Source organism: Lupinus angustifolius, chromosome LG12 (genome assembly GCF_001865875.1).
Source record: "Lupinus angustifolius cultivar Tanjil chromosome LG12, LupAngTanjil_v1.0, whole genome shotgun sequence".
NCBI classification, from domain to species: domain Eukaryota; kingdom Viridiplantae; phylum Streptophyta; class Magnoliopsida; order Fabales; family Fabaceae; genus Lupinus; species Lupinus angustifolius.
The window spans coordinates 14950025-14976434 of NC_032020.1; the positions used below are offsets into that span (position 1 = coordinate 14950025).

The 26410-nt window shown below is 30.6% G+C and overlaps 3 protein-coding genes across 3 annotated transcripts in view; all 3 read right to left on the minus strand.

The window, feature by feature from the left end:
• On the minus strand, positions 3135-3810 carry LOC109362887 (protein indeterminate-domain 16-like). Its single transcript, XM_019608956.1, has one exon. The coding sequence runs from the start codon at positions 3701-3703 to the stop codon at positions 3284-3286; it is 420 nt and encodes a 139-aa protein (XP_019464501.1). The 5' UTR covers positions 3704-3810; the 3' UTR covers positions 3135-3283.
• LOC109361920 (subtilisin-like protease SBT5.4) lies at positions 17544-20737 on the minus strand. The gene is made up of 4 exons (XM_019607445.1): positions 20447-20737; positions 19733-19864; positions 18462-18669; positions 17544-18100 (listed from the first exon to the last, which is right to left on the minus strand). Exons 1-4 carry the CDS (start codon positions 20735-20737, stop codon positions 17544-17546), a joined length of 1188 nt encoding a protein of 395 aa, XP_019462990.1.
• LOC109361921 (subtilisin-like protease SBT5.4) overlaps positions 22959-26410 on the minus strand; it is a 7418-nt gene continuing 3966 nt past the window's right edge. The window contains exons 6-11 of the mRNA XM_019607446.1: positions 25160-25682; positions 24721-24818; positions 24395-24637; positions 24173-24287; positions 23883-24090; positions 22959-23512 (exon numbers count right to left, since the gene is read on the minus strand). Of these exons, the coding sequence (XP_019462991.1) occupies positions 22959-23512; positions 23883-24090; positions 24173-24287; positions 24395-24637; positions 24721-24818; positions 25160-25682 (1741 nt within the window). The remainder of the gene's footprint in view (positions 23513-23882; positions 24091-24172; positions 24288-24394; positions 24638-24720; positions 24819-25159; positions 25683-26410) is intronic.

Here is a 26410-nt window from a genome sequence, read left to right on the forward strand (position 1 = left end):
GCTAACATTGGGTAATGGTCTTAGAAAATTTAGTAATCATAAGTGCAGATGATGTTGTATTTTGTGCAGTGCATATCCCTGCGATATGCTGGTCAAGATTTGCTTGTCCCACACATTAACTATGAAATAATTAAAATGATATATGATATCTACATCATGGTTCATGCATGTAACCATCAGACGTATACACATATGATTCTCCACGATCCCAGTAAGAAAAACAGTATCACTTGACAATTATATGCGGACAACCTGAAAAGACAAATATTAAGGTTTTGTCGTGATGACTAGTTCGATGGATCAGTAAACAATGTCCTACATCTTTATGATGCTCTCGATTTTCTGAATGAAAAATTGATTGTTCTAGCAATTCTATGATTGTAACCAAATAAATATAAAAGACAATGTAACTGTGATTCAGCTGGTTATATGTCGGGGTACGTTTCATGATTCATGTAATGTAATGTTTTAACTAAGTTCAGATTCATAGAAAGCATTATTGATTTTCTACTGTTGGTATAGAAGTCTTTGAAGGGAAAAAATTAAACTATTGACCACTACTCATATTGTTTTGGAAACCGTATCATCTTTGATTTTTTCCTATCTTTTTCTGATGATTTTGAAGCTTCATAAAAAGAAGAAAAATTAAAGTTGTAATACCTGCTACAAATTCAAAAGAATTTATTTGATGAAAAAAACTGTTGAGTGATAAAGTCTCTACTAGTATAACAGTATAGTGGGGTTCAATACAATTAGTGTCTTTCCGTAACTTCCTTTTTTGTTTAAAAAAAGGTGGCATTGAAGAGTGCTATTACATGTACCCAATATAAGGAAAAAAAGAAAGAATGTTGATTTCTGTACCATACAGCTAAAAAGGAGCCATTAACTAAATCCTTCATCCAAATAGAATCAGAACAAATATTTGTAACTACAAGCATCAATCATATAATAAAAAGGGCGGCATTCAGAAACTTTCTTTTGAAGCAAGTTTAGGTATCTTGTTGGTAGATAAGGAACCCATATTTATTGTCTCAAATCATGTCTCATATTTTGTTCTCTACCAATAAAAATATGTCAGGCTAATTATTATTGAGCATGACAATGTATGAGATAAGATTTGGGATAACAAATCTTTGTTTGTTTATAGATAATACCACTAGTGGTTTGTAAGCCAATTCAAGAAAAAAATAATACTAACATCATTACTCCTTAAAGCAACAAAGTTTTAAACCTAGTTTTCTAATGATGATTAGGGCCATTACAATTTCGTTTTAGCCATCTCTGCAATCGAATCACAATTGCATTTGTAACTTCACAACATTTTCATGCAATACTGCACAATTACAATAAAGTCAATCTAACCTTGAAGGGGGTCACAATTTAATATTGTGCTAATGTAAGAAAATATTGAATAATTAAGGCTTGAGGATTTGGTAAAAAATTAATTGATCATGATTGTGACTCCATGCCTTCCATAACGTACTTTTGGGCAAAGTCTATGTTTTGCCCCCACTATATACTCTTTTTCAGTTCATAATAGAATCAAAGTGGCTACTGTATTATAGTACCACACCCTTGACACTTTTTGAACTGTATCTTAGCCTTTTATATGTTACTTAGAAGGTTGCTGACAAATCAAGCTAATAGCAATCTTGCAACATCTTTGAAAAGCAGCAAACTACTGTTGGATCACTACTTCTCTGATTGATGCTGCTTTTAGTTGGTAATATAATCCGATCCAATATGGACAGGGATAGTGGGTGTTATTTTGTTTGGCCTGTGATATGAGCAAAAAAGTTAAGGAGTTGAATACAAGTGGATACAGCTATGCTAAGTCTTGTGATTGGTGCCATACTATGTTTTTTGTTCTGATTCATTTGTTCTACATCATCGAAGTTCACAATTTGGGTCTTTGTTGTTTCACCATATCTAACTTTGTTGACTCACTAATGGCTGAAGGGCCATCTAGTACATTCATTCATGATCAGTTTAAATACTATATATGGGAGGCAGAATATTACTGAATATTGAGTAATTATGACGTTAATTAATATAAGCTATGTTTGATTATACAGGAACAAAAGGACAATAGTCCTACTGTACTGATGTTCAGAAGAGGAATGGTTGGATAATTAAATAAATAAAAGAAAAGAAAATATTGAAAATGATAGATTGGACAGTCATGTGATGATTTTGATTGAGAGATGAAGGCTCTATTCTTTGACAATAAATTTACCGGCACTGAATTAAATATCCGCAGAAGTTTGTGACGGTATCATGGTTGCAATCCTCGAAATATATACCAAACAAATTCTTGAAAACTACACAACAGGGGTACTTGTACTTAATAAAAAATAGCTGTGTTAAACTTGATTTGATCTTAATCCTATAATAGCACTTCGCTTATGTATTAGTTGTACTGTCTCCACTTCCTGATACACATCTTCACAAGTATAACATATAGGTAGAATCAAATAAGTACAAAACACATCGCATGAACTTAATTAACTAACTCACATCGAGATAAATAATTGCATATTTGGTAAAAGTAATTCACGAGAGCATACTTAGAAAAATCATATAAATTAAAACTATGGTGGCTAAGCATTAGACTCACTTGATTTTAGGGATGGAACTACCGTATAATTATATTTAAGGATAAAAGTGTTACTTAACACTATTTTTTTTCTTTTGATTTTGAGGTACTTCTTTCTTCAGTAATAGATAAGATCCTCACCAGGTGATTAAGTGCCTTAAAACAACATATATTTAAATTAATTTTTGAATTAAATATGTACTATTCATTCTAGCAATCATAGCTCCAGTAATGACTTCTGCCGTATGGAGAGGATTTGTTCTCTAAGACTTCCATCTATTTTGATTTGAGAAGGATAATTATACTTGAACGAAAATCATAAGAGGATAATAAAAATACTAAGAGTAATATTGCTACTATGACATCATATTTCTCTCACTCAATTAATTTGAATCATATTAGGAGATTCATGTAAAAGATTTTTTTATTTATATTTATCTTACTCAGGGAACCAAACCTCTTGCGATGCATTTATATTATTACAATTGACACAAGAAAAATAAAATAAGTTTCTTAATTACAAACTTTAGAGATATTGTTGATGAAGAAAGCGAATGACAGTGTTATCAATTTATTTGAGTTGGTTCCTTAATTATAAGTTAGAACTTAGAAACTATAAAAGCAAATAAGAGAGATTAAAAATAGCACTGAACATTATGAAAGTTGGATTGTGAAAGCAAAAATGAATTAAGCTGGCCTGAATCTCTGCTTGCAAGAATGGCAAGTTATCTCCATGCACGTAGAATCCATTTGCCTTGTGGCCATTTCTTTCATTCTCTCAGCACGTTCCACTTCCTCTCTCGCTCTCTCCCACATTTCCCTCGCTCTCGAGAACTCCGACTGCGCCATCTCCATCTCCCTCCGTGTCAGTTCTCTCACTCTTTCAGCGTACGCCTTCTCCATCGCCGCTAGCCTGATTTGCTCCGCCGCTTCCCACTTCAGAGCCTCCACCATCGCCGGCGGACCGACGCTGATCGACAGCTGGAGGTCCAGGGAGGGACCGGTTTCCGTTGTGGTCGATGATCGCAACCGGAGAAGGGAGGAATCGGCGGCGTGGGAACGTGGTGAAGGTAGAAGGTCGAGTTCTTTGTTGTGTTGGTTTTCCATTTGAATTGAATTGAGGAAAGAAGAGAAAAAGGGAGAAGGAGAGGAATGAGTACGGTAATGAGGGAACTGGGAAGATGAGGAAAATTGCTTTTGACAGGGTAATGGCAAGTGATTGTTTTTTGGATTCTGAACCACCGTAGGTTTATATAACGAACTTCACGTGATTAAAATACCATTTTGCCCTTTTGTTCTGTTCAACATTGTTTAGAAAGAAAAAAAAGAAAAGTTCTACATACTTTTTGAAAGGAAAATATTTAGTTCCAAATGAATAAAATTAGTGACGATTTACATGGATATTAGTCACCTTTTTTAATTGCAACTTTATTTTAATATTATTATATGAAAAACATTTTTGAAAAAATTGGCAATTATTAAAGGTAACATAAAACACTAGTTTAAAATAATTTAATCATAGAGTAAAGAAATAGTTTTTGTTGTTGTTTAAAGTTGAATTGAAAGAGAAAACAGAAAACTTATGTTTAAGGATAAGGATGAATGAGTAATTTTGGTGGAAGAAGAGGATAGGAGATTTTAAAGGAGGGAAATTCCGTTATGAGATGAGGGAAAAAGAGGGAACATAACGGATCACGTTATTTGAATAGTGGTGAATTGAGACAGTGAAAAAAGCTAGTGGCATCCTTTTAGTTTCATCGAATATTTTAATAATTTGACCTTTTCTTTTCCGGGGATGAGATGCGCAGGCATTGAGTATATGTGTGTGGGTATGTAATAATTACAGCCGCACGTGCGTGTTGCTGAGACTGAACCGATTAATAAACTATAATAAAAAGTAATTTTAATAACAAACCTATAACAACTTTTAGTTGTTTTTTTAGATAGATTTGTAATATGTAATATAAAGATAAAATACGACAGATACATTTTTAATATGCATATAAAAGTGAAGAGAATCAATCCATTTACACACAATTTAAGTTACATTAATTATATTCAATCTTATTCATAGATTTTCTTAAATCTAACCGACCAAATGTGTGAAAAAATAAATGATGAGAGAGAAAAAAAACATCTTAGATTTCTTTTAATTTTCATTCATTTGGACTGTTAGATTTAAAAAAATTCAATGGATGAGATAGAATGTAATTAATATAACTTAAATTGTGTGTAAACAAATCTCTCCTAAAAAATAAAATACCTACATATATAATATGATATGGTGTAAGAGAAGTCGTAAAATTTTAATAGTTGATATAACATCTATTGCATATAAAAATAGTTGGTATTTACTTTTCAAAATATATATATATTTATTTATTTATTGTATATGACTCATATATATTGTCATTGTATCATCTATCAGTCATATTTAATTCTTACCGTTTATTATTCAAAATCAAAAAAGATAATCAAAATAAATGGTAAATGATATAGTGATTATATATTACACCATTTGCTTTTACACTTGTAATTCTTTATCATTTCTTTGTAATTTCTATTGTTTTACGGTATAGCTACGAGTGTAAAGGAAGCAGATGAGTGCAGTGAATTAGTGAATATTCACTCCTATTTACAAGTACTTTCCTATAATCTTGTAGAAGTTTCTCAGCGGCTGAGGCTCAAATTTACTTTCACTTAAATGTTTTACTTTGATCGTAATAATACACGTTGAGATTACTACTTATTTAATTAACAACATATTCATACGTGTTTTTTTCTCCTTATCTATGAACTACGAAAAAGAGAGAGAAATAGATCATTAGAATCATTTTTATATGCAACATGCATGTTTGCAAGGTACATGTGGACTGGACAAATATATTTCTAGCTTGCAGATTTGGAATTCCAAAGGATGCTAACTATGGCTGATGCTTTGGTTTTTTTGCCTGTGGTCTATCTGTTGATGAGAAATGGCTGTATCTTTAGTAGCAAGGAGTTTGGCTACACTCAGATCATGGATTTAATCCAGATTAGATCTTAGGCTTGGTTCTCGGTTGCAGTAAGGTGAATAGTTATTATACATTTGCAAATTGGTGTTTGGATTCGTGGTTCTATATTCTTTCTTCTTCTTAATTATTCTTTTGTGGTTCTGTTTGTATTGGGTTAGTACCCATTATGCTTTGTATGTATTTCCTGTGCTTAGCAAAAAAATTAAGGAGTATAATTGATCAACTTCAGTGAGTAAAGATTGAGGGAAAAAAATTGTCCATGAGATATCAAAGAATCTAATGCACACCAAGAAATTGTGAAAGATAGAATTATGTCTAAAACTGCATGATCTATACTAATTTTAAGCCGCTTATAACTTTTTTTTAGAGTTAAGGACACAATATATTAAAATTTAAAATTTGACGCGGTTTGCTAACAGCAACAAAGTAGCAAAATTAGAAGAATGAAATAAGTTTTTTTCTTTTCCCTAAGTAGTCCAATGGCTTTTTTGTGTTTACAGTCCAATGAAAAAATTGTGCTCCTTTAATCCTTTTGAAGATAATAATAAAGTTGGAGCTGCCATAAGCCCATAACACAGTGTATTATTTTATGTTTGAGTGGTTGAAATCTTCATCTTGTTGTTGATTTGCAAGAGTCCATTTTGGACCATCTTGAGTTGGTACTTGAAAAGAGAATTTGAAGCTCAAATAAATATAAGTATCTTAAAAGTAAGAAAAATAGAGTGAGAATATGAATATTTTCCATACGTGCCTTGTTGCAATTTTTGGTACTGTAAGTAAACCATATCGTTCAAGTAACAAAATCTGGTAAATATTGGTATATCGTCCTTAGAGAGTAGAGTAAATTTATACTAATTCCTATAGAAGTAGATCGAGTATATATTTATAAGATTTGAGATTTCAATGTTCATTTGGTTTTTGAATATAAATGTTAATATGCAAAAGTTAAACTATGAAATTAAATAAGTTGGGATTGAAGATCATCTTTCTTTCCCTTTGCAATATTTAGATTCAGTTCCACATAACTTGTGAAATTATAAATTTTGATGCACATTTTCTTCGAATCATTTGTATCAATTCCTTGAGTATAAAATCCTTAGATAATTACTCTAATATTAATTCTTTGGATATTTAACCAATTATCTAGTCTTAAGTTTAATGTAAAAGCAATTCATATATCATTGTTCATTACTAGAGCAATGATGTATCAAGGAAGATAAACCAAATTCGATACCAAGTTCAACTTCCTAGTTAAACTTGGATCTAAGATAAAAAATTCAGTAGCAAGGTAAACTCAAGCATTAAACACGAGATATACTTCCCAAAATTAAATAACTGAATATATTAAAGAATTGAATCAAGGAGTACAAAAGTTAGAAAATTAAATTTTCAATCCTAACACTGAAGAACTAGCCACTCATCATTGCCACTACAACACTCTTCTCATGAGAGACACAAGAAATTATGGATCTAAAGTCGTTCTCACGACTTCTCTCTTCCTTTCCAGTGTTTCTCTCTCTAAAAACCATGTGGAAAAGCTTGGAGAATGGTTTGATACCCATTCTTTGCTATCCGTAACCGCCTATATATCTTCCAAACTTATGGTCTCTTGCTCAAGCTAGAGATTATCGCTTAAGCAAGAAAGATGACCATCTTCAACCATGAACACCTCGCTTGGGCGAGAGCCACAAAGTGAATCAGGTCCTTTTAAGCTTCATTTGTCGCTTGAGCGACAGTCCGTCACTTGGGCGAGGGACAGTTAGTGATTTAAGCCTTTTTTCCTTAAATTGTCGCTTGGGCGATAGTCACCTTGCTTGGGCGAGGGACATTCTTCCTGCTTGGGTGAGGTTGTAGCTCAAGCGAGGGGTGCAGTGTTCAAAAACCTCAAACTTTTCATTTTTTTCATGCTTTTTATTCTACAATTGACATAAACACATGTAAGTTCCTAAAAAAGACAAAATTAGACTAAGTTCTTCGGAGTTGTACACAATTTGCATCATGACTACACAATAAACACTCCAAAATCATATATATTTCATTCACAAAATGGCACTTAACATGCCTTCACCTATTTCTATTGAGGTGAAATGGTCTACACTCTAAAGGGTCTACTTCTGCCATGTTAGAAACGAGAACCTGTATTGTTAAGGTGACATGAACTTGCCTTTGGCGTGAATGAAAGTAGCCAACATCATATTTTTCCTTAATTAGGATAACATTTGAAGTATAATGATGTAAACCAAGGGGGGCAACCTATGATTTGTGGAAGATAATCTTACAAGTACAAGAGTCAATTGGAGTCCATATTCTTGGAAGGAAATTATGATAGTTTTAATTATTGTTTTCAATAATTAAAGATTTTTTTCTCATGGTTAGTCTTAGGATTTATTTTAAATTATTGTTAAGTATTTTTATTTAAATCATGTAATATAAGAGTTGAGAATTTAATTACTTGTATCATGGTTCATTAGTGGCCAAGTAGGTTGATTAGGCATGATTAAAAAAGGGTGTGCGAATCTTTGGGCTTTAGTTCAAATTGTGATGTGAACCTCTAGGGGTGATTTGCTTTCTTTGTTGATCTTTCTTGCCTGAAATTTAATTTGACTCATGGAATAACACTCTTATATGAATGTTCACGTTTTTGTGTATGATTATAAGTGAAATATGTATGGAATTAGTATTTGGACTGAACTGGTGTTTAATTTTGATTTATAATTTTTGATGTGTTTGCGTTAAATAAAAGAAAGTGAAAATGATGAAGATGGAGGCGTCACAAGCAAAGTAGCTTGATAAGCCAAAGAGGTTCACCACAAGGAATGCTCCTTGATAAAAACAAAGTTAAGACGCCACACCAATGGTGATAAGCTTATGAATGCTACAAGAATTAGTCTTGATAAGTTCTAAATTAGGAGCAAAACTCAACTAAAGAGGAATTAATACAAATAAAATTCAACTTAATTCATTCCTGCTGAAAATGAATACATAAATAAGAATTCTGAAATTGACTAAATCCTAATTTGAATTTTAAAATCCTAATTAAACATGTAATTAATTGGTCTTTAGTGGGAGTTTAATGAGAGATTTGTCTTGGCATGGATTTGACCGAATTCCATTGAGTATTCAGTCATGTGCTTATTTGTTTTGTGTCTTGCTTGGCTGACTTTGAATATGGACGGATTCCTCAAGGAAAAGGCTTGAAAAGGAAAGTTCATAAATTCTTGAATCTTCATGTTTTTGACCATGAGTTGGAATTTACATTTGAGTAGGCTAATTGCTCTTGATACTTGCCAATCTGAATTGAAGCCCAAAGATTCACACAACCCTTTTAGTCATGCCTAATCAATCTACTTCACCACTAATGGACCATAATACAAGTAATTAAATTCTCAACCATCATATTACATGATTTAAATAAAAATATGTAACAATAATTTAAAATAAATCCTAAAACTAAATTAAATCCTAAGACTCATTATGAGAATAAAATCTCAAATTATTAAAAATAATAACTAAAACTATCATAATTTTATTATAAGAATGTGGACTCCAAGTGACTCTCCTATTTATAAGATTGTCCTCCACAAATCATAGGTTGCCCTCTTGGTTTACATCATATAATCTACGATCATATAGGCCAAATTTTGCCAGATTGGTTATTGGTCTAGTCCCTAGTAGTCGATCTATCATAATAGTGATATATAACAATATGCATTTCTCCTCTCATTCGTAATTTATTCTGGTTATGGTCTATTGGAAAAGAATTAATTATGAGATTGTTATGTTTGACAAAACATTGTGTAGCTATCACTGTTGTGCAATTTTTACTTTCTTATTTTATTCTTAACAATTTTCTAGTTCTATAAAAAACCACAGAATCTCATATGTAATAATCACCAACATATTAATCATCTTTCTCACCTTAAATTAAATATTATAATAAAACAAAAAATCCTAATATAAAGTGTACCCATAAAAAAGTACTATCTAAAATACACTCAAATAAAAAAATTTATTTTAATTCCTAAATAATATATGTAGACTGAACTCGTCATGTTAGTGTTAATAAGGACACTAAAGATATTATTTACAAATATAAAAAAGAAAACTAACATTGAAGTTTTTTAAAAGTAAGTATAACATTTATTGAAGTATGAAGATGTCATTTAAAAAATTAAGATTTTCCTTTTCTTTAATATTTCTCTTAAGGTATTTATTAATACTTTTATTAATCTGACAATTGATACTAATCAGTTTATAATTCACCGTGTTTTTTCCATCGTGCTTAATTGCAGCAAAACACATCCTTCGTCTTTTGACCATTCATTTCTTTTCACATGTAATAACTACCGATTGAAACATCAAGTGCTCAATAATAGCGAGTATATAATTTACGAAAAATGATATATCCTCCTACTATATCCTTCTACCCATAAGAAAATAAGAAAATGACATGTGTCACAATAAGATACTTTAATTATTAATGATTGGATTACAAGTGACATATGTCATTTTTTTATGGGTAGAAAAATTAGTAGGAGAATTTAGTAAAAAGATATAGCAATGCTCTATAATTTACCCAATCAATAATTCATATGCCAATATTTTCATAATTATTGATAATCAAGTTCGTATTGACCCGTACTATTATCACTATGTTACTTATGGAAAAATATCACATGTTCTAAATAATACCCCATTTTATGTCCGAAGCCAATTAAAGTGTTTCATTTTATTATTTTTTGTATTTAAAATTTTATTTTATTTACGTGTTAACATATAATTGATTTGGCACGTCATTTGAAACAAATTACTTATAAGATGAAAGATGCAACACGTACGTGTCTGATCATTTGCCGATGCAACACGTACGTGTCTCATCATTTGCCTATGCAACAAAGTGGCGATTGATATGACGGGAATTCGCAAAAAGTGGGAATCTAAAATAAATAGTTAAAAACATAAAACTCCATATACAACCCTTAAATATTGATTGATTTAAATTATTATAAAAATTCAATTTGTTAAGATATGTCTAGTTCCTTTGGTTGGATTTTGAAGCAGAAGATAACGAATATATGCTCCACACCAGAATGTGAAACATCCATGGTGGATGGAATAAGATCACCTATTTTTATTTGGCTATTTAATGTTTCTTAATTATGAGAGTCTTGTGTTTACTTTGAAGGTAATTAGCTCCTCTTCTACTACTCAAGTTAGGAAATTGTTTTTGCTGTTTCAAATAGTAAAGTTTGTACCAATAACTTACTGGTCTAGTGGTGTAATATTCCATTAGATCACACAATGACCAAAAGGTCGTCAACAGTTCGATTCCTATGAGTGAGTGAGTGACACTTGTTAGGAAAAATAATCACATATCTTAAAAGAAATTAGTTCCTTACCCAAAAGGTGTAAGATACCCTCTTAATACAACAAAATAATAGAAAAGTTGATTTGTTTTTCATCCTTCCCATAAAGTTATCAATTAGGATAAGAAAATTTAATATTTGATTATATTATATATATAACAAAAAAAACTTCTAACACCTTATTATTTGTCACATGTCATATTTTCCTTCATTTTTCGCTCCTAAATGGTTTCATGGTAATCACATGTACTTTTTTCACACTATATTTGCTCTTTCTTTATTATAGTAATAATTTAATAAATAATTATTGTATTTTTTATGACTACACCTTAAATTGCATTTTAATTGTTATTGAGGTCCATGACTTTCTTTTTCTCTTTCAACAATTTTTCTCTTCCAACAATCTTCTTTTTCTTTGGTTTCATTTCATTATGTATCTTCATTATCATCATTCTCTTTCTCTTTAGAGTGCGTTTATTTATTTGTAGATCTATTCTTATTTTGTAAATCTGATGTTTAAAGTATATTTTCATTAATCTTTTTATTTATTTTGTAGATTTGTTCTTATTTTTTTGGTAATTTTTTCATTTATTTCCTTATTTGGTAGATGTATTCTCATTGATTTTATTATTTTGTAGATCTGTTCTTCCAATATTTCTCTTCCTTAGCGTATGATAAGCAATGGTATCTTCCTCAAGGAATACCAGACCTTCAAAACCTACGATATGTACTCAATCTCCATTTATATATACATTCACTTACAATATTATATTTATTTTTGTTCTCCTCATCTTATCTTACTTTTATCATTTTCTCTCTTTCTTTGTAGTTTGGTTCTTCCTTATAATATTTATGCAGGTTAATTTTCTCTCCATGCATGTCTTATTTTACTTACACATTTTTTTATTCAAAGAGTCACCATTTCAATTTTTTTGTTTTGCATGTTTCAGAAACACCTAGAGTGTATCCTCTCTAAAATAAGGTAAGAATCATAGTTAGTTATTGATACCTCCATTTTTTGTTTCATGGTTAATTATTCATTCACTAGTGGATTTTGTATTTTATTTTCTCTATTTGATGATGTTTAATATATTTTTTGTTTAATATACTCATTTTGGCACAATATTTGTGTTTTTGAAAATTTTATTTAAACATCATTACCTTATTTTATTGTTTGCTTAGAAATTTGTATTATTTGGGTTGTAAATAACACAATATAATATCTTTGTTCTTTGCTTTTAGATTTTTTGGCATTCTCATATGTGGAGAAGAATAATGTCTTTATTTTATTTGATTTAAATTATTTATGGTTTCCAAATTTTAGGCATTCCTTATTATGAAGATAAATTTCTAGAAATATAACTGATGAATTTTGATTGTGATAACCAATTGATTTGATTTATATTTTGTTTAAATTATTTATGATTTCCAAATTTTAAGCATTGCCCATTATAGATATAAATTGGTAGAATTATAACATATGATTCAAAACTGAAGAAGAAATATAATAGTTGGAATTTTTTGTATCACTTACAGAAATAATATATAAATTTGTGGATCAGTTACAAAATAGAAAGAATTAATTAACAACATAAACCAAGACATACCAGAAAGAACAACTAAATTGAGAAATATATAAGGAATCTTTGTAATAATTATGGAATATATAATGTAATTAAGGAGTATATAAATAATTAATAATTATATTTTACAATCGCAATATTATAATAGTAGCAATAAGAAATATATTTTGTTTAAATTATTTATGATTTCCAAATTCTCATTATGAATATAAATTAGTAAAATTATAACATATAATTCGAAACTCATGAAGAAATAGAGTAGCTGGAATTTTTTGTAGCAGTTACAAAATAGAATATAAATTTGCGGATCAGTTACAAAATTAAAAGAATCAATTAACAACATAAACCAAGACTTGTGAGAAAGAACAACTAAATTATGGAATATATAAGGAATCTTGGTAACAATTATGAAATATATAATGTAATTAAGAAATTTATAATTATATTTTACAATTGCTATATTATAATAGTAATAATATGAAATATAACATAAACAAAATATTAATGATAGTAGATTAAGAAGATTAAAAAGGAATCTTCAGAACAATTATGGAATTATGGAATATATAAGGAATATTCGTAACAATTATGAAATATATAACGTAATGAATGAATATGAACAAATATATAACAATGATTGTGAGTGATAAGGTGATAGGATGATTAAGGTGAAAAAATTTAAGAAATGTAATGAAGGATGTTGTGGGTTCCAACCTCACTCATAACAAATTTAAGAAAAAAAAAATAAGTTATAAGGTAGTTTGATGGTTAGGATTGAAGCGAAGGAGATTGAGAGTTCGAGCGTCGCCCATAAAAAATATTAACATCCTAACTATTGCTGACAAAAACACGATGATTTTGTTTTAATTAAAAAATTATATTTTAAAGTTGTTATGAAACTTTGAAAAAACATTTTAAAAATAGTAAATGAAATATGTAGTAATTATACATTTAAATAGATCTTAAAACATTCTCAAATAATATTATTTAATCATTTTTTAAAACTTAAATAGCATGAATCTAACTTATTAGCAATAGAAATAATAAACTATTATATTACAATTAATAAGGAAGTTTGTTGTTATTCTGTCTCACTAAAAACGATATGTAGTTAATTTAATTCTTGAAAATAACAATGTTTAGTAGTAATTATTCAAAAAGATCTGAAAACATTCTCATTCAATATCATTAAGGTAATTAATATTAGGAATCCATTCGTATTATTAGTAGAAGGAACTATGATATTACAATTAATGAGAAAATTTGATGATATTTAATTTATTTCATAAAATTAATCATTTTTAATACTAATTAAAAAGAAAACTTGATAGTTCCCAAATGCTTCTTTTCATATATTAAGGAATTATTGATATTAATTATTATGATTTAGTTTCTACTTTAAAATTATGTATCAAAGTTGTTATGAACTTCGAAAAGATATTTTAAATATAGTAAATAGAATATGTAGTAATTACACATTTAAATAGATTTTAAAAAGTTCTCAATTAATATCATTTAATCATTTTATGTATCATCTATCATTCTTGTAGATCATTAAAAATTCTTGTGAAAAAATTGTACCGAAGAAAATATATAATCAAGACAATGTTACAATTTTAAAATATTATAATAAACTATTAGTAATTGTACATAATTGCTTCAACAAAAAAATATAATAATATTGATTTGTATTAGTTAGAGTTATATTATTTATTTTTTCTTTACAATTCTTATAATTAGGTCATTACCTATCTAATGACATATACATTTGTTAATTTTGATAATCCAATAAATGTCATGGTTCAAAATACTTATCCAAATATACAAGATCACTAAAAAATGAAGTTTTTATAAACAAGAACAATACTTGAATCAACTATTGAAATTATTGATCAAATAAAGGAGTATGTTTTGAGTTTAATTCCAAGTAAAAATATTTATAATCCAATTCAATCAATTATTATATTGTTGATGCAAATATTTTTAAACTTAATAATATTATGTGATGAAAAAAAATTAACTCATTTATTTTTAAACTCATTTACAATTTTTGGTTTTCCAGATCATAACCATGATATTGTATATATTTAAACTTTGTCAAGTTGAATAATGAAAGACATTGAATTTTGAAGGATATATCATTTTAAGTTATTTCTTATATTTAGAGAGACAATCCATATGTAATATGTATGTTCTTAACCATGTGGCAAAAAATACTAGAAGTGCAAATGTACTAGTAACTCCCTAGTTATATGAATAGAGAAGGTTCAACCTGTCTAGTCGGCCAACTATTCCAAGACTTAAATGTGCTAAAGCATTCATACGTAGGTCATGCGAAGAACGTTATGAGGCACATGGAATTAGGGCCATTGTCATCAAATTGGTTAAGACATGATCTACTAATTAAATTGTATAGATACACATATATTTATATCATTTATTAAAACAAAGTGTAGAACTTGGTGGTTGATCGTATTTTAAAAATATAAACAAATTTATTGGTTGTATGTTTTAACTTCCACAACAACATTTTGCTAAAAATTAAGATAATTTTATACTTTTTTTATAATTTTAAATGAAAATTATTTGATATAACCAATATAATTTAAATTGATACTGGTCAATATGACTAATTTTAATAATATTGATCAGTTTGCATGATTACATGATTGATGTCTCATATAATTACGTTTTACTATGTGGTATAGTTGGCTAGTTAAATGGGGTAATACAGTCCGGTTTTTGTAAACATGATTCAAACTATAGAAAAAGATATATGCACTAGCCGTGAATTTTATGCACTGTCATTGTATCATTTATCATTGATATTTAATCATTGTTAATTTTTTTAAAAAAAGTAATCCAAATGAACGGTGGATGATGAAATACATGTGTATGGATTTTACACTGTCAGTTCATAAATTTTATGCTCTTTCAATTATGCTATTTTGCTTCGTAAGACCCTGAACATCATCCTGTTTAACCATTATGATTATTCGGTATAAACTATAGGTTCTATCTTTTTTATGACTTTTAAACTCAATGCTAAACTAAAACGTGAACTTTTAATTTAATTAGTAACAAGCAAACAAACATTTGGAGATTGGTTTTTCTTTCTCATAGGAACGCAGACAAGATGACAATTGACAAGGTAAGTTTTACTTACTAAGAACCAAAAAGAAGTTGAAGACTTGGAGTAATGGAGATCTTCCCCATCCGTTCTTGTTAAAAGAGTTGAGACCTTATATGAATTGAACTCTTTATGCTACAACTGGCAAAGGGCACCTAAACAATCCTGGTTACAAAAAAAAAGTACCTTGGGGCTCACTGTGGGACCCAATGAACAATATGTTAGAGAAGGGCTTAGTTGGAGGCCATGATGAATGAATTATTGAGATCATCTGTCTCATACTCTCATATGATGTCCCACTTGCTATCTTGGACCAATTAAAATGTTGTTAAATGAATAATTTTTTTTTAAATACAAAAAGTAATAAAAAATAACATTTTAATTGATTTGAAATAGAAAATAATACATCCTTTGAGATATGTGATCTTCGTCCTCCTTCTCTTCCCTCAAATGGTGCTTATAATTGGGGTTAGAGGGACTGACTCGAAACCTCTCAAGCTTTCACATGCATCATGCCCACACAACCTGACCTACCACTTTTTCACCAAATTAAGTTATATATTTTTCCTTCATTCTATATATATACGGTATCTTCACTTGTTGGCCCCTATGCCTTTTAGGTACCATATATATTATAATCCATGATTAAACAGTGGTAGTTTTTCATACTTTAAAAAGTTCAATTATATAATTATATTTTGCCATCATAAACATTACTCTCTATTCTAAGATATACAATTGCTTTCAGGAGTCAGCACGATTCACAGCTCTTGTATGTAGTGTTGTGTGTTAGGTGTTTTGTTTTAATTTGTAGAAATTAATGAGTGTTTTTTTTGCCTGTGCTTCCCAAGAAAAGTAAAACCCAATGAATTTTATATTTAAAAATTAAAAACAATTATACAAGAAGTTTGTACATCAAAATTTGACAATTTTTTTAAAGAATAAGGAGAAAAAATAAAAAATGGGTACCTTACATTACTAGTGTATACGTATAACCTTGTTGACTGAAAAAGTTGTGTTAAAGGCCTCTCCAAACGCTAAGTTCAAATTTTATTTCACTGAACTATTGTGTTTTCATGAATTATGAAACTAGTTAGCTTTTAACCAAGTGAGTCACACCAGATGTCATTTTATGGTGACTAAATTGTGAATTCTCTTCTTATTTTTCAAAGAAAACACTTATATTTTTGTAAACTATGAAGCATTAAGGACACTTTAATATCTATCTTTGTTGGAAGATATTCATTCATTAGATATAACATTCATTTATGAGTTAAGTGAAAAATCATAAAAGTGAGTTTGACATCATATCTTGACCCAAAACCTTCAGACATTAAGTCTATGAGTCCATCCATTTATATACTTCTTTACTCATTCATTTTTGCCAATTCATGTGAGACTTCTTCATTCACACTTGAAATATTCAACAATTTAACATGTGTTTGTATCCAATGTGTATTTGTTATGGACACTCTTTGATATATGTATTTATATAGTATTACAATTATTTTTTAAATGAATAAATTAAAATTTTGATACTATATTTTTAAAATGTTTTTTTCTGACATCTTCATAGACACTCAAACTATTATGCATAAGTAATATGAAATAGATGACAGTACACAATAAGTCCAGTAGAAGAGATATGCAACATTCAATCTATCAAGTGAAATAATAAAAAGAAGACAAAATAGGTACATTGTATAGAAAATGAACAAGAAACACATTTGATTATTATTATTAGGAGTTAAACGAGATGGATATTTTTCAAGGCAATAGGAATGATTTCTTATCTTGAAACCAAAAATCCCAATTTTAAATTTTTGGTAGGTATGTACAACATCCACATAAAGTTCATAGAATTGGATTCTTAATTACTATAGGACTTCTCACAATGTGTTTGTGATCAGTCCAGACCAAGCTTCCATAGAAATAATCATTATTGGACTTTTTAAGTGTCTTCAACTTAAATGTAACTCTAAATTTTCTTTTTTCACCCTTGTGCTTGAACCTCAGGATTTTAGGCTTAACAGAAACAACAACTTCTGGAGGTGCATTGATATGCACTCTATATTTCCCCGGAGAGCCAACATTATTGGTAAGAGTACGTGTAACATGTTGAGAATGCCCATGCACCAAGGGAGTAATTGAGATTGATGGGTAATTGATATTAGTTACTTGGAACGATTTAGGACACGTGTAAGACTTGCCATAGAACAACTGGATCATGGAACTATTGTAGTGACGACCACACAAGAAGTTCAAATAATCAGTAGTTCTTAGGTTATATACAAGTCCAAGGTTTGTAGCATGATTAGGTTGGATGACTCCTGTACTGTATGCTAATGGAGTTGCCCTAGCGAACAACCATTCATCTAGAACTGGCTCTCCAATGTTATATTTTATTCCAGCTGAAAAATAGACGAATTTTATGTTCAGAGGGTATAAGAAATTGAATAGCATAATCACAAGGGTAAAACTGTCAACATTGAATTATGTTATGAAAAATTAGTTGTCTCATGTACTGTCTCATATGTTGTCACGCGTCAAATGATATTGAAACAAAAACAATAATAATAATAAATGTTTAAAATTTTTAATTGACAAATCATATTCTCATTAGTGTAGGGATAGTATATGAAATATGATCTCAGATTATTTTCCTTTATGTTTAGGAATGTTTTAGGTTATCGTTATTTTAAATTTTATTGCCTAATATTCATACTTCACTTCCCTATGTCTTTCTACTCAAAACAATGTCTTCATATATACCTGTGGTCATGATTGCTGATTTAATTGCTGCTGGACTCCAATCAGGATGAATTTCTTTGAGCAGCCCAGCAAGACCAGCAACATGAGGAGTAGCCATTGATGTACCAGACATAGTCATAAATGGAGTTCTGCGCTTATCATGTGGTCCTGGAGGTGCGCCTTCAGAATAAGCAGCAATGATGTCAACTCCTGGTGCACTGATATCTCGCTGAAATGCAAAATAAAAATTAAACTTCAGATTTGAGATCAAAGAAAGGGTAATTCATAACAAAAGAAACAAACCTTGAGGATTGTTGGGCCAAAGTTACTAGGGCCTTGTCGCACCCATTTTTTGGCTTGCATGACTTTGTTTAGAGTCGTCACTCTTTTAAGCTCAATTACCTTGGGCTTTTGGATTTTTGATATCCAGGTTCGGGAGTCGGTTATAAGGGATGAAAGGTATTAGCATCCTACCCGTCCGCCTTAAGCGGTACCCTTCATTAAAATATATGACATTATTATTATTATTATTTATTAAATTGTATGATTAATTACTTACTTATTATGAAAAAAAATTATTTATTTTTATTATTGAGTCTGACAATATTGACTTTGGTCCTACGTAATTAAAGGGATCAAGGCTTACATAGTTCTTTAAGTAGAAAAATGTTTATTGGTTGGCAAATTTTATTAATGAAAATACTTATTTTTGTGTGTTAATGAAAAAAGGTGTTTTGATTAGTTGTTAATTTAGTTGAAAATGATATTTTTTTATTGATTTTGGGAATTAATCGAGTGAAATGAAACAGCGTAGCGCAACCTTTAGAAGATGAGTTGAGAAGAAAGAAGCCTACAAGGCGACCGTCTCTTTATCTTTGATTAATTCCTAAAATTCGATGCACGGAGAAAGATGCAATACAAGTCATAACCTTGTTACTGAATCCCATACGTGATTAAAACATATTTTAAACAACGTAAATATTTTTTATTGAGAAAATTAATAGGCGAAGAGCCAACATTGACCACTTACCACCTTCCGGCTTCGATAAATAATAGAGGCAATGTTAGTGATCGCAACCACTTCTCGACTCAAAGGGAAAGAAAGATATGACATGAGTTATCACCTCGCTATCGAATCTCAATTAAAATTATTGATTAAAATACTTTATTATCCATTATTAAGTAAAACAAATAATTTTAAAAATATTGTTATTAATGAAATCACTTTAATCCCTTTACTTTTGTAAATGAATGAAAACAGTGGGTAGTCATTTCTAATTGAGAAAACATACCTGATATTGAAACAAATTAACTAAAAGGGCTTTAACCTTATAGGCCACTTCACTACATAGGTAAGAACCCTTAGGAGAATAGGGAGCGAGTCTGAGCCTAAATCGATGTCCTTCAACTGAACATAAAGAACCCTGACAAGTATGTATCCAAGGTGACTAGGAAATGAGACAGAGTGTGAGATTAGGTACATCCATGCAGCTTCTCTAAGCCATGGTAACACGTCCAACATGAAGGAGCTTGTATCATATGGACCCCACATTTTTTGTTTGGTTGAACCACAAGCTATGTCCCATGCACTCATGTTATGAACTGTTTGCTTTGTTGGATACGCATCTTGTATGAGGAGTTTCTTTCGCCACTTGTGTTAACTTCATGATCGCTTGATCAAAGACATGCGGAAGTTGAGTGACTAAGGCATGGAATTGGCACCACTAATTGTAAAATGGTGTCTTCAACTTGCCCAACATCAAATCCAAACTAATGAGTATGCTCCTAAAGCAAATCATTGTGTCCATTTTCTTTAGCAACCCAAATTGTCTAAGAAAGTAAGGATAACACCACGTGTTGATCTCATCTCCTCTTACAAAATCTCTGTGAGAGGGGTCATTGGTAGAGAGTGGAATGCCACACCAATGAAATAAAAAACATGAGATTTCCCACTAGATGTGCAACCCGAGCCACCATTCATATTTTTTTTGCAACGTAGAATGTACCCGACACCTTTTAATAACTCTTCTCTTCACAACTTCATGATATTCATCTTGTATTCTTTGTCTAAGAGAGGTTCCAGCATGTTCAGCGGCACCCTTGTTAGTCAAGAAGGAATTGGAACATTTTAACCCTTTATAAAGGACATTAATCCATATAAAACCACCAGATGTGTTGAGAGTGAGGGACGCTGTTAATGAAATTGGTTGGGATAACCAGCATGCGACGATTAATATCGGTTGGTCATGAGAAATTGAGGCCTTCGGTGTACTATTCGGAATAGTCCCATTCTTCATTATCTCCCAACACCCAACCTGGTTATCTCATGAAGAAGCTATAAAGAAATTGGTTTTGGTCAAGACAACATTGGGTTGTCGAGATCCTCTACTTAGGAACGTGTTGGTAGTTGTGAGATGAAACAACAACCTTGGGTTTATTGAATGCCCTCATGTGTAGAGAATCATCTTCTTAAATGAATCCACCAAGTTCAAATAAACAACAACTGATTTTGCATATATTCCAAAATTAGACCTTGAAGAAGTTGAGAATGTTATGTGATTGCAATGGTTTGTTTTTTAGGTTGTTGGAAAATAGATTTTAATTATAAGATGTGGTGATATAGAGAGACGTAGGTATGTGAGGAAAGTGACTCTGAGGCTGTGCTATGGGGAGAGAGAATAGACACTTTTTTCTAATTACTTCCCTCTCTCCCTTCTATAGTGTTCTCTCTCTAACCTAAAAAACCATAAACCACTCCCTCTAAAAATTAGTTAACTTCTCTCCATCATCCCATTTATCTTTCATCTTTTTTAATCAATGTGTAACCACTACTTAGTGGAAAAACCCCTCAACCCACTTCTGCTCTAAATGTGAGAATCTCTTTCCACTCTCTTAATCTAGTTAACAACCAGATTCATTTTCCACTTTTTGTTTTATTATTTACCTATTTTTGAATTAAATTAAAAAAATTATTTTTTAATAATATATATTAAAAAAACTGGTGTTGGACCTTTTAGGAGTCGAACAAAAATAGGTGTTCACACACCTCTTAATGAAAATGAAGTTATTATTGGAGCCAGCTTTAAACGTAAATTTGTTTTCACTATAGAAATGTGAGCGGGAGACCTACATCAAATATGAACAATATATCATGTTATTTTTTGTACGGATAAGCCTGGTTTTGGCTTCAAAGTATGAAGAATTTAATAACCTCAAGCACGAGGAAGAAAATTTACTTGGTGTGGTTGACGTAAGTTAAAATATATTTGCCATCCGTAAAGTTAACATGTGTAGCAGGAAGCACATGAGTTTCAGGTAAAACTTCAAACCATGAATAATCATTAATCAAAATCATTCCAACACCTCCAACACGAGCAATTAGTATTTTTAGCATTGACCAATGAATATAACTTATCAGATGGTAAGCCAAACTCAGAAAGACTTAATCCCTAACAATAAATAAACAAATGAAGTTTTAGAATATTAGATATTATATGAGTCTCTCGAGGCTTTTAATGTATATACTAGGGTATTGCAAATCCTAATATTAAAACTTAATATAACAATAGGAAACTAAACTCCATTATTTAAGAAATTGAAAATAGCCCCTATAGAAAATGAAGATTGATGTGAGTGAGTGATTATTGAGATACCTCTTCTTTTAAAGTGAATTAGATAAGTTATATGCAATTATGAGTTTATATGTCAAAGCATTGCTTAAGGGTATTGTCAAAGCAGAAATTTCTGGGTAAGGAAAAAAAGATTGCATTTTCGTATTTTTGTTTAGCAGTGTGGTGTGTAAAGATGCAGCACAAATCCTTTAACAAGTTGTGGTGGGTGGGTTTCTGGTTATAGATTACAAATACACAATTAATTTGTTCTATGTGTTTCAGTGTATATATATGCGGAATGGAATCTCTCCAAACGCTAAGTTCAAATTTTATTTCAATGAACAATTGTGTTTTGATGATTTATGAAACTAGTTAACTTTTAACCAAGTGAGTCACACCAGATGTCATCTTTGTGGTGACTTGTGTCAATTCTCTTCTTAATTTTCAAAGAGAACACTTATTTGTAAATTATGATGAAGTAAGGATGCTTCAATATCTTACATGTACTTGTATCCAATGTGTATTTGATATGGACATTCTTTGATATATGCATTTATAAAGTATAGCAATTACTTTTTAAAGGAATAAATTAAAATTTTGATACTGTATTTTTAAAATATTTTTATGATACCTCTTTGACTCTCAAACTATCAAGCATAAGCAATATAAAATTGATAACACACAATAAGTCAAGTAGAAGAGATGGGTAACATTCATTCTACCAAGTGAAATAATAGAAAGAAGACAAAATATGTACATTGCACAGATAATGAAGAAGAAATACATTTGATCATTATGATCAAGATTTAAACGAGATTGATAAGTCAATAAGGAATGATTTCTTATCCTGAAACCAAAAGGCACAACTCTAAATTGTTTATAGGTGTGTACAACATTCTCATAAAGTTTATAGAATTGGATTCTTAACTACTATAGGACTTCTGACAATGTGCTTGTGATTAGTCCAGACCAAGCTCCCATAGAAATAATCAGCCTTGGACTTTTTAAGTGGCCTCAATGTAAATGTAACTGTGAATTTTCTTTTTTCACCCTTATGCTTAAATCTCAGGATTTTAGGTTTAACTGAAACAATAACTTCTCGAGGTGCATTGATGTGTACTCTATATTTCGCCGGAGAACCAACATTAGTAAGAGTACGACTAACATTTTGAGAATACCCATGCACTAAGTGATTAATTGAGATTGATGGGTAATTGAAATCAGCTATATTGAATGACTCAGGACACGTGTAAGACTTCCCATAGAACAACTGAATCATAGAACTGTTGTAATGACGGCCACACAAGAAGTTCAAATAATCAGTAGTTCTTATGTCATATACAAGTCCAGGGTCTGCTGCATGATTAGGTTGAATGACCCCTGCACCATAGGCTAATGGAGTTGCCCTATCTAACAACCATTCATCCAAAACTGGCTCCCCGCTGTTATCTTTTATTCTAGCTGAAAAAGATATGAATTTTATTTTAGAGGGTATATAAGAAATTGAATGCCATAATCACAAGTGTAAAACTGTCTACATTAATATTTAAACATGGATTTATTGTCTCATATTTTTCTCATACATTGTTACATGTTAATGATAATGAAGCAAAAACAATAATAATAATAATGAATTATTAAAAAATTTAATTGATGTATCATATTTTAATTAATTTGGGGACAATGTATGAAATTTCATCTTGGACAACAACATATCTATATTACTTTATGTTTAGTAACGTTTTAGCTTATCGTTATTTTAAACTTCATGGCCTAATTCATACTTCACTCGCCTAGGTCTTTCTACTCAAAACAATATCTCCATATATACCTGTGGTCATGATTGCTGATTTAATAGCTGCTGGACTCCAATCAGGATGAATTGCTTTGAGCAACCCAGCAAGGCCAGCAACATGAGGAGTAGCCATTGATGTACCAAACATAGTCATAAACGGAGTTCTGCGCTTATCATGTGGTCCTGGAGGTACGGCTTCCGAATAAGCAGCAATGATGTCAACTCCAGGTGCAGTGATATCAGGCTGAAATGCAAAACAAAAGTTACACTTACCTCATTACTTGAGATTTAAGATCAAATAAAGGGTATTAACAAATGAAATAAACCTTGAGGATTGTTGGGTCAATGCTGCTGGGCCCTCTAGATGAAAATGAAGCTATTATTGGATCTGGTCTTATACCTAAATTTGTGTTCACTCTAGAGATGTGAGCCAAAGGAGACCTACATGAAATATGTACAATATATAATGTTATTTTTTGTATAAATATGCCTGATTTTGGCAAATTAGGAAGAATTTAAAATCCTCAAGCACGGAGAAGAACAATTACTTAGTGTGGTTGATGTAAGTTAAAATGTATCTGCCATTCGTAAAGTTAACATATGTAGCAGGAAGCACATGAGTGTCAGAAAAAACATCAAACGATGAATCATCGTTAATCAAAATCATCCCAACACCTCCTACACGAGCAACTTCCACGCCTTGGCTGATTGGTTCACCATCATATCTATGACAGACCAATATTTTTCCATTGCCTTTGTTATGATCAAGAGTTCCATTTTTGCAATAAAGGCTACAATAATGGATAAGATGATATGAGAATATCCACAAAATAATAATTATTCAATAAGGTGTTATTGTTATAATTATTCTTACGCATCTGTAGCATTTGCGTTATGAGCTTTAGCATTTTCAGCATTGACCAACGGGTATAATTTATCAGATGGTAAGCCAAACTCAGAAAGACTTAATCCCTAACAATAAATAAACAAATGAAGTGTTAGAATATTAGATGTTATATGAGCCTCTCAAGGCTTCTGATGTATATACTAGGGTATTTCAAATCTTAATGTTAAAACTTAATGTAAAACAGGAAAACCAAACTCCATTATTTCAACAACTGAAAATCGCCCATATAGAAAATGCAGATTGATGAGTGAATGATTATAGATATACTCATATACATCTTTTAAGGTGAATTAGATAAATTATCTGCAACTATGAGTTTATATATCACTTGGTTGTCGATTTTTGTTATACAAATAATAGAGCTCTAACTTCTAACAACAAAGATAAAATGTAATACACAATATACCTTGAGGACTTTGTTGTTACCAAGCTTAACATAATTAGCGAACTCTCTATCAATTGTGCTAGCAGCAACTGTGAACGTCCATGGTTCCACATTCGAAACTGTTGTAGGATTTGGTCCTTCATTTCCTGCGGCACTCACTACAATTATGCCATTTGCAACAGCATGAAATGACCCTATGGAGACACCACTTTGAAAAAATTCGGTGTTTTCTCCACTCAATGATGCCGAAATCACATCAACTCCATCACTTATGGCAGCATCAAAAGCAGCTAAAATGTCTTCATCATAACAATAACTATTTTGTGCCCAACACACCTTATAGGTCGCAACATGGGATTTCGGTGCACCACCATGTGCAGTTCCATTGCCATTCCCAAATACACTTGCTCCATCAACGAAATTACCACCCGCAGTTGATAAAGTATGTGAACCATGACCACTATCGTCACGTGCAGTATTAAATATAGCATTTTTATGACGTGCTTGGTATCCTTTGTAAAAACGTTTTGCTCCAATAAGCTTCCTATATTTTACAAATCAAATAGGGCCACCACCATAGAAATAATCAATGGGAAAGGTTCTTTGTAAAAATATATCATATTTTTTGTTGGAAAAATTAGAGTTTATAAAGAGAATGGAGAGAACTGCAAATGATATAATACTTTTTGTTAGAAAAATGAGATCTTATAAAGATAATAAAAGAACCAAAGTATGAAATTTGACTCATACAATAGTGTAACTACCATCTGACCAATTTTGTGACTAACTCTTATTTCTAGCTATCTCTAGAGGCCTATCAAAGTTTTAAGTAGATAGCTGTTTGTTTTATTTCATAAAAGTAATGAGGACAAAATAAGAGATAGAAATGGAGTGATTCTGATGGATTTGTCGCTTATATTCATTTTGTATTTCAATCCAATTAAAAAGTGATACTTTATTAAAAAGTATTATAAAATTATAAATTAATATTTTTATATTATTTTATGAAGTTTGATTGTGAGAGTGCAAAGTGTCAAAGATTACATTAGCAACGTTTGCTTATGTTTTGATGAAGACAATGAATTAGCTAAAGCTTGAAGATGGTTCAACAATCAACATGCCGAAGGCTCAAGTGGTGTCTTTTTAGACTTATGTTATAATTCTTTATTATCTTTTTAGAAGTCTAAGATGCTTGCCATAGATACTGAGTCTAGGTTAGGTAAACCTAGGTGTGAGTCTCACAAGACTTAATAAAGTAATTAATCAATTAAA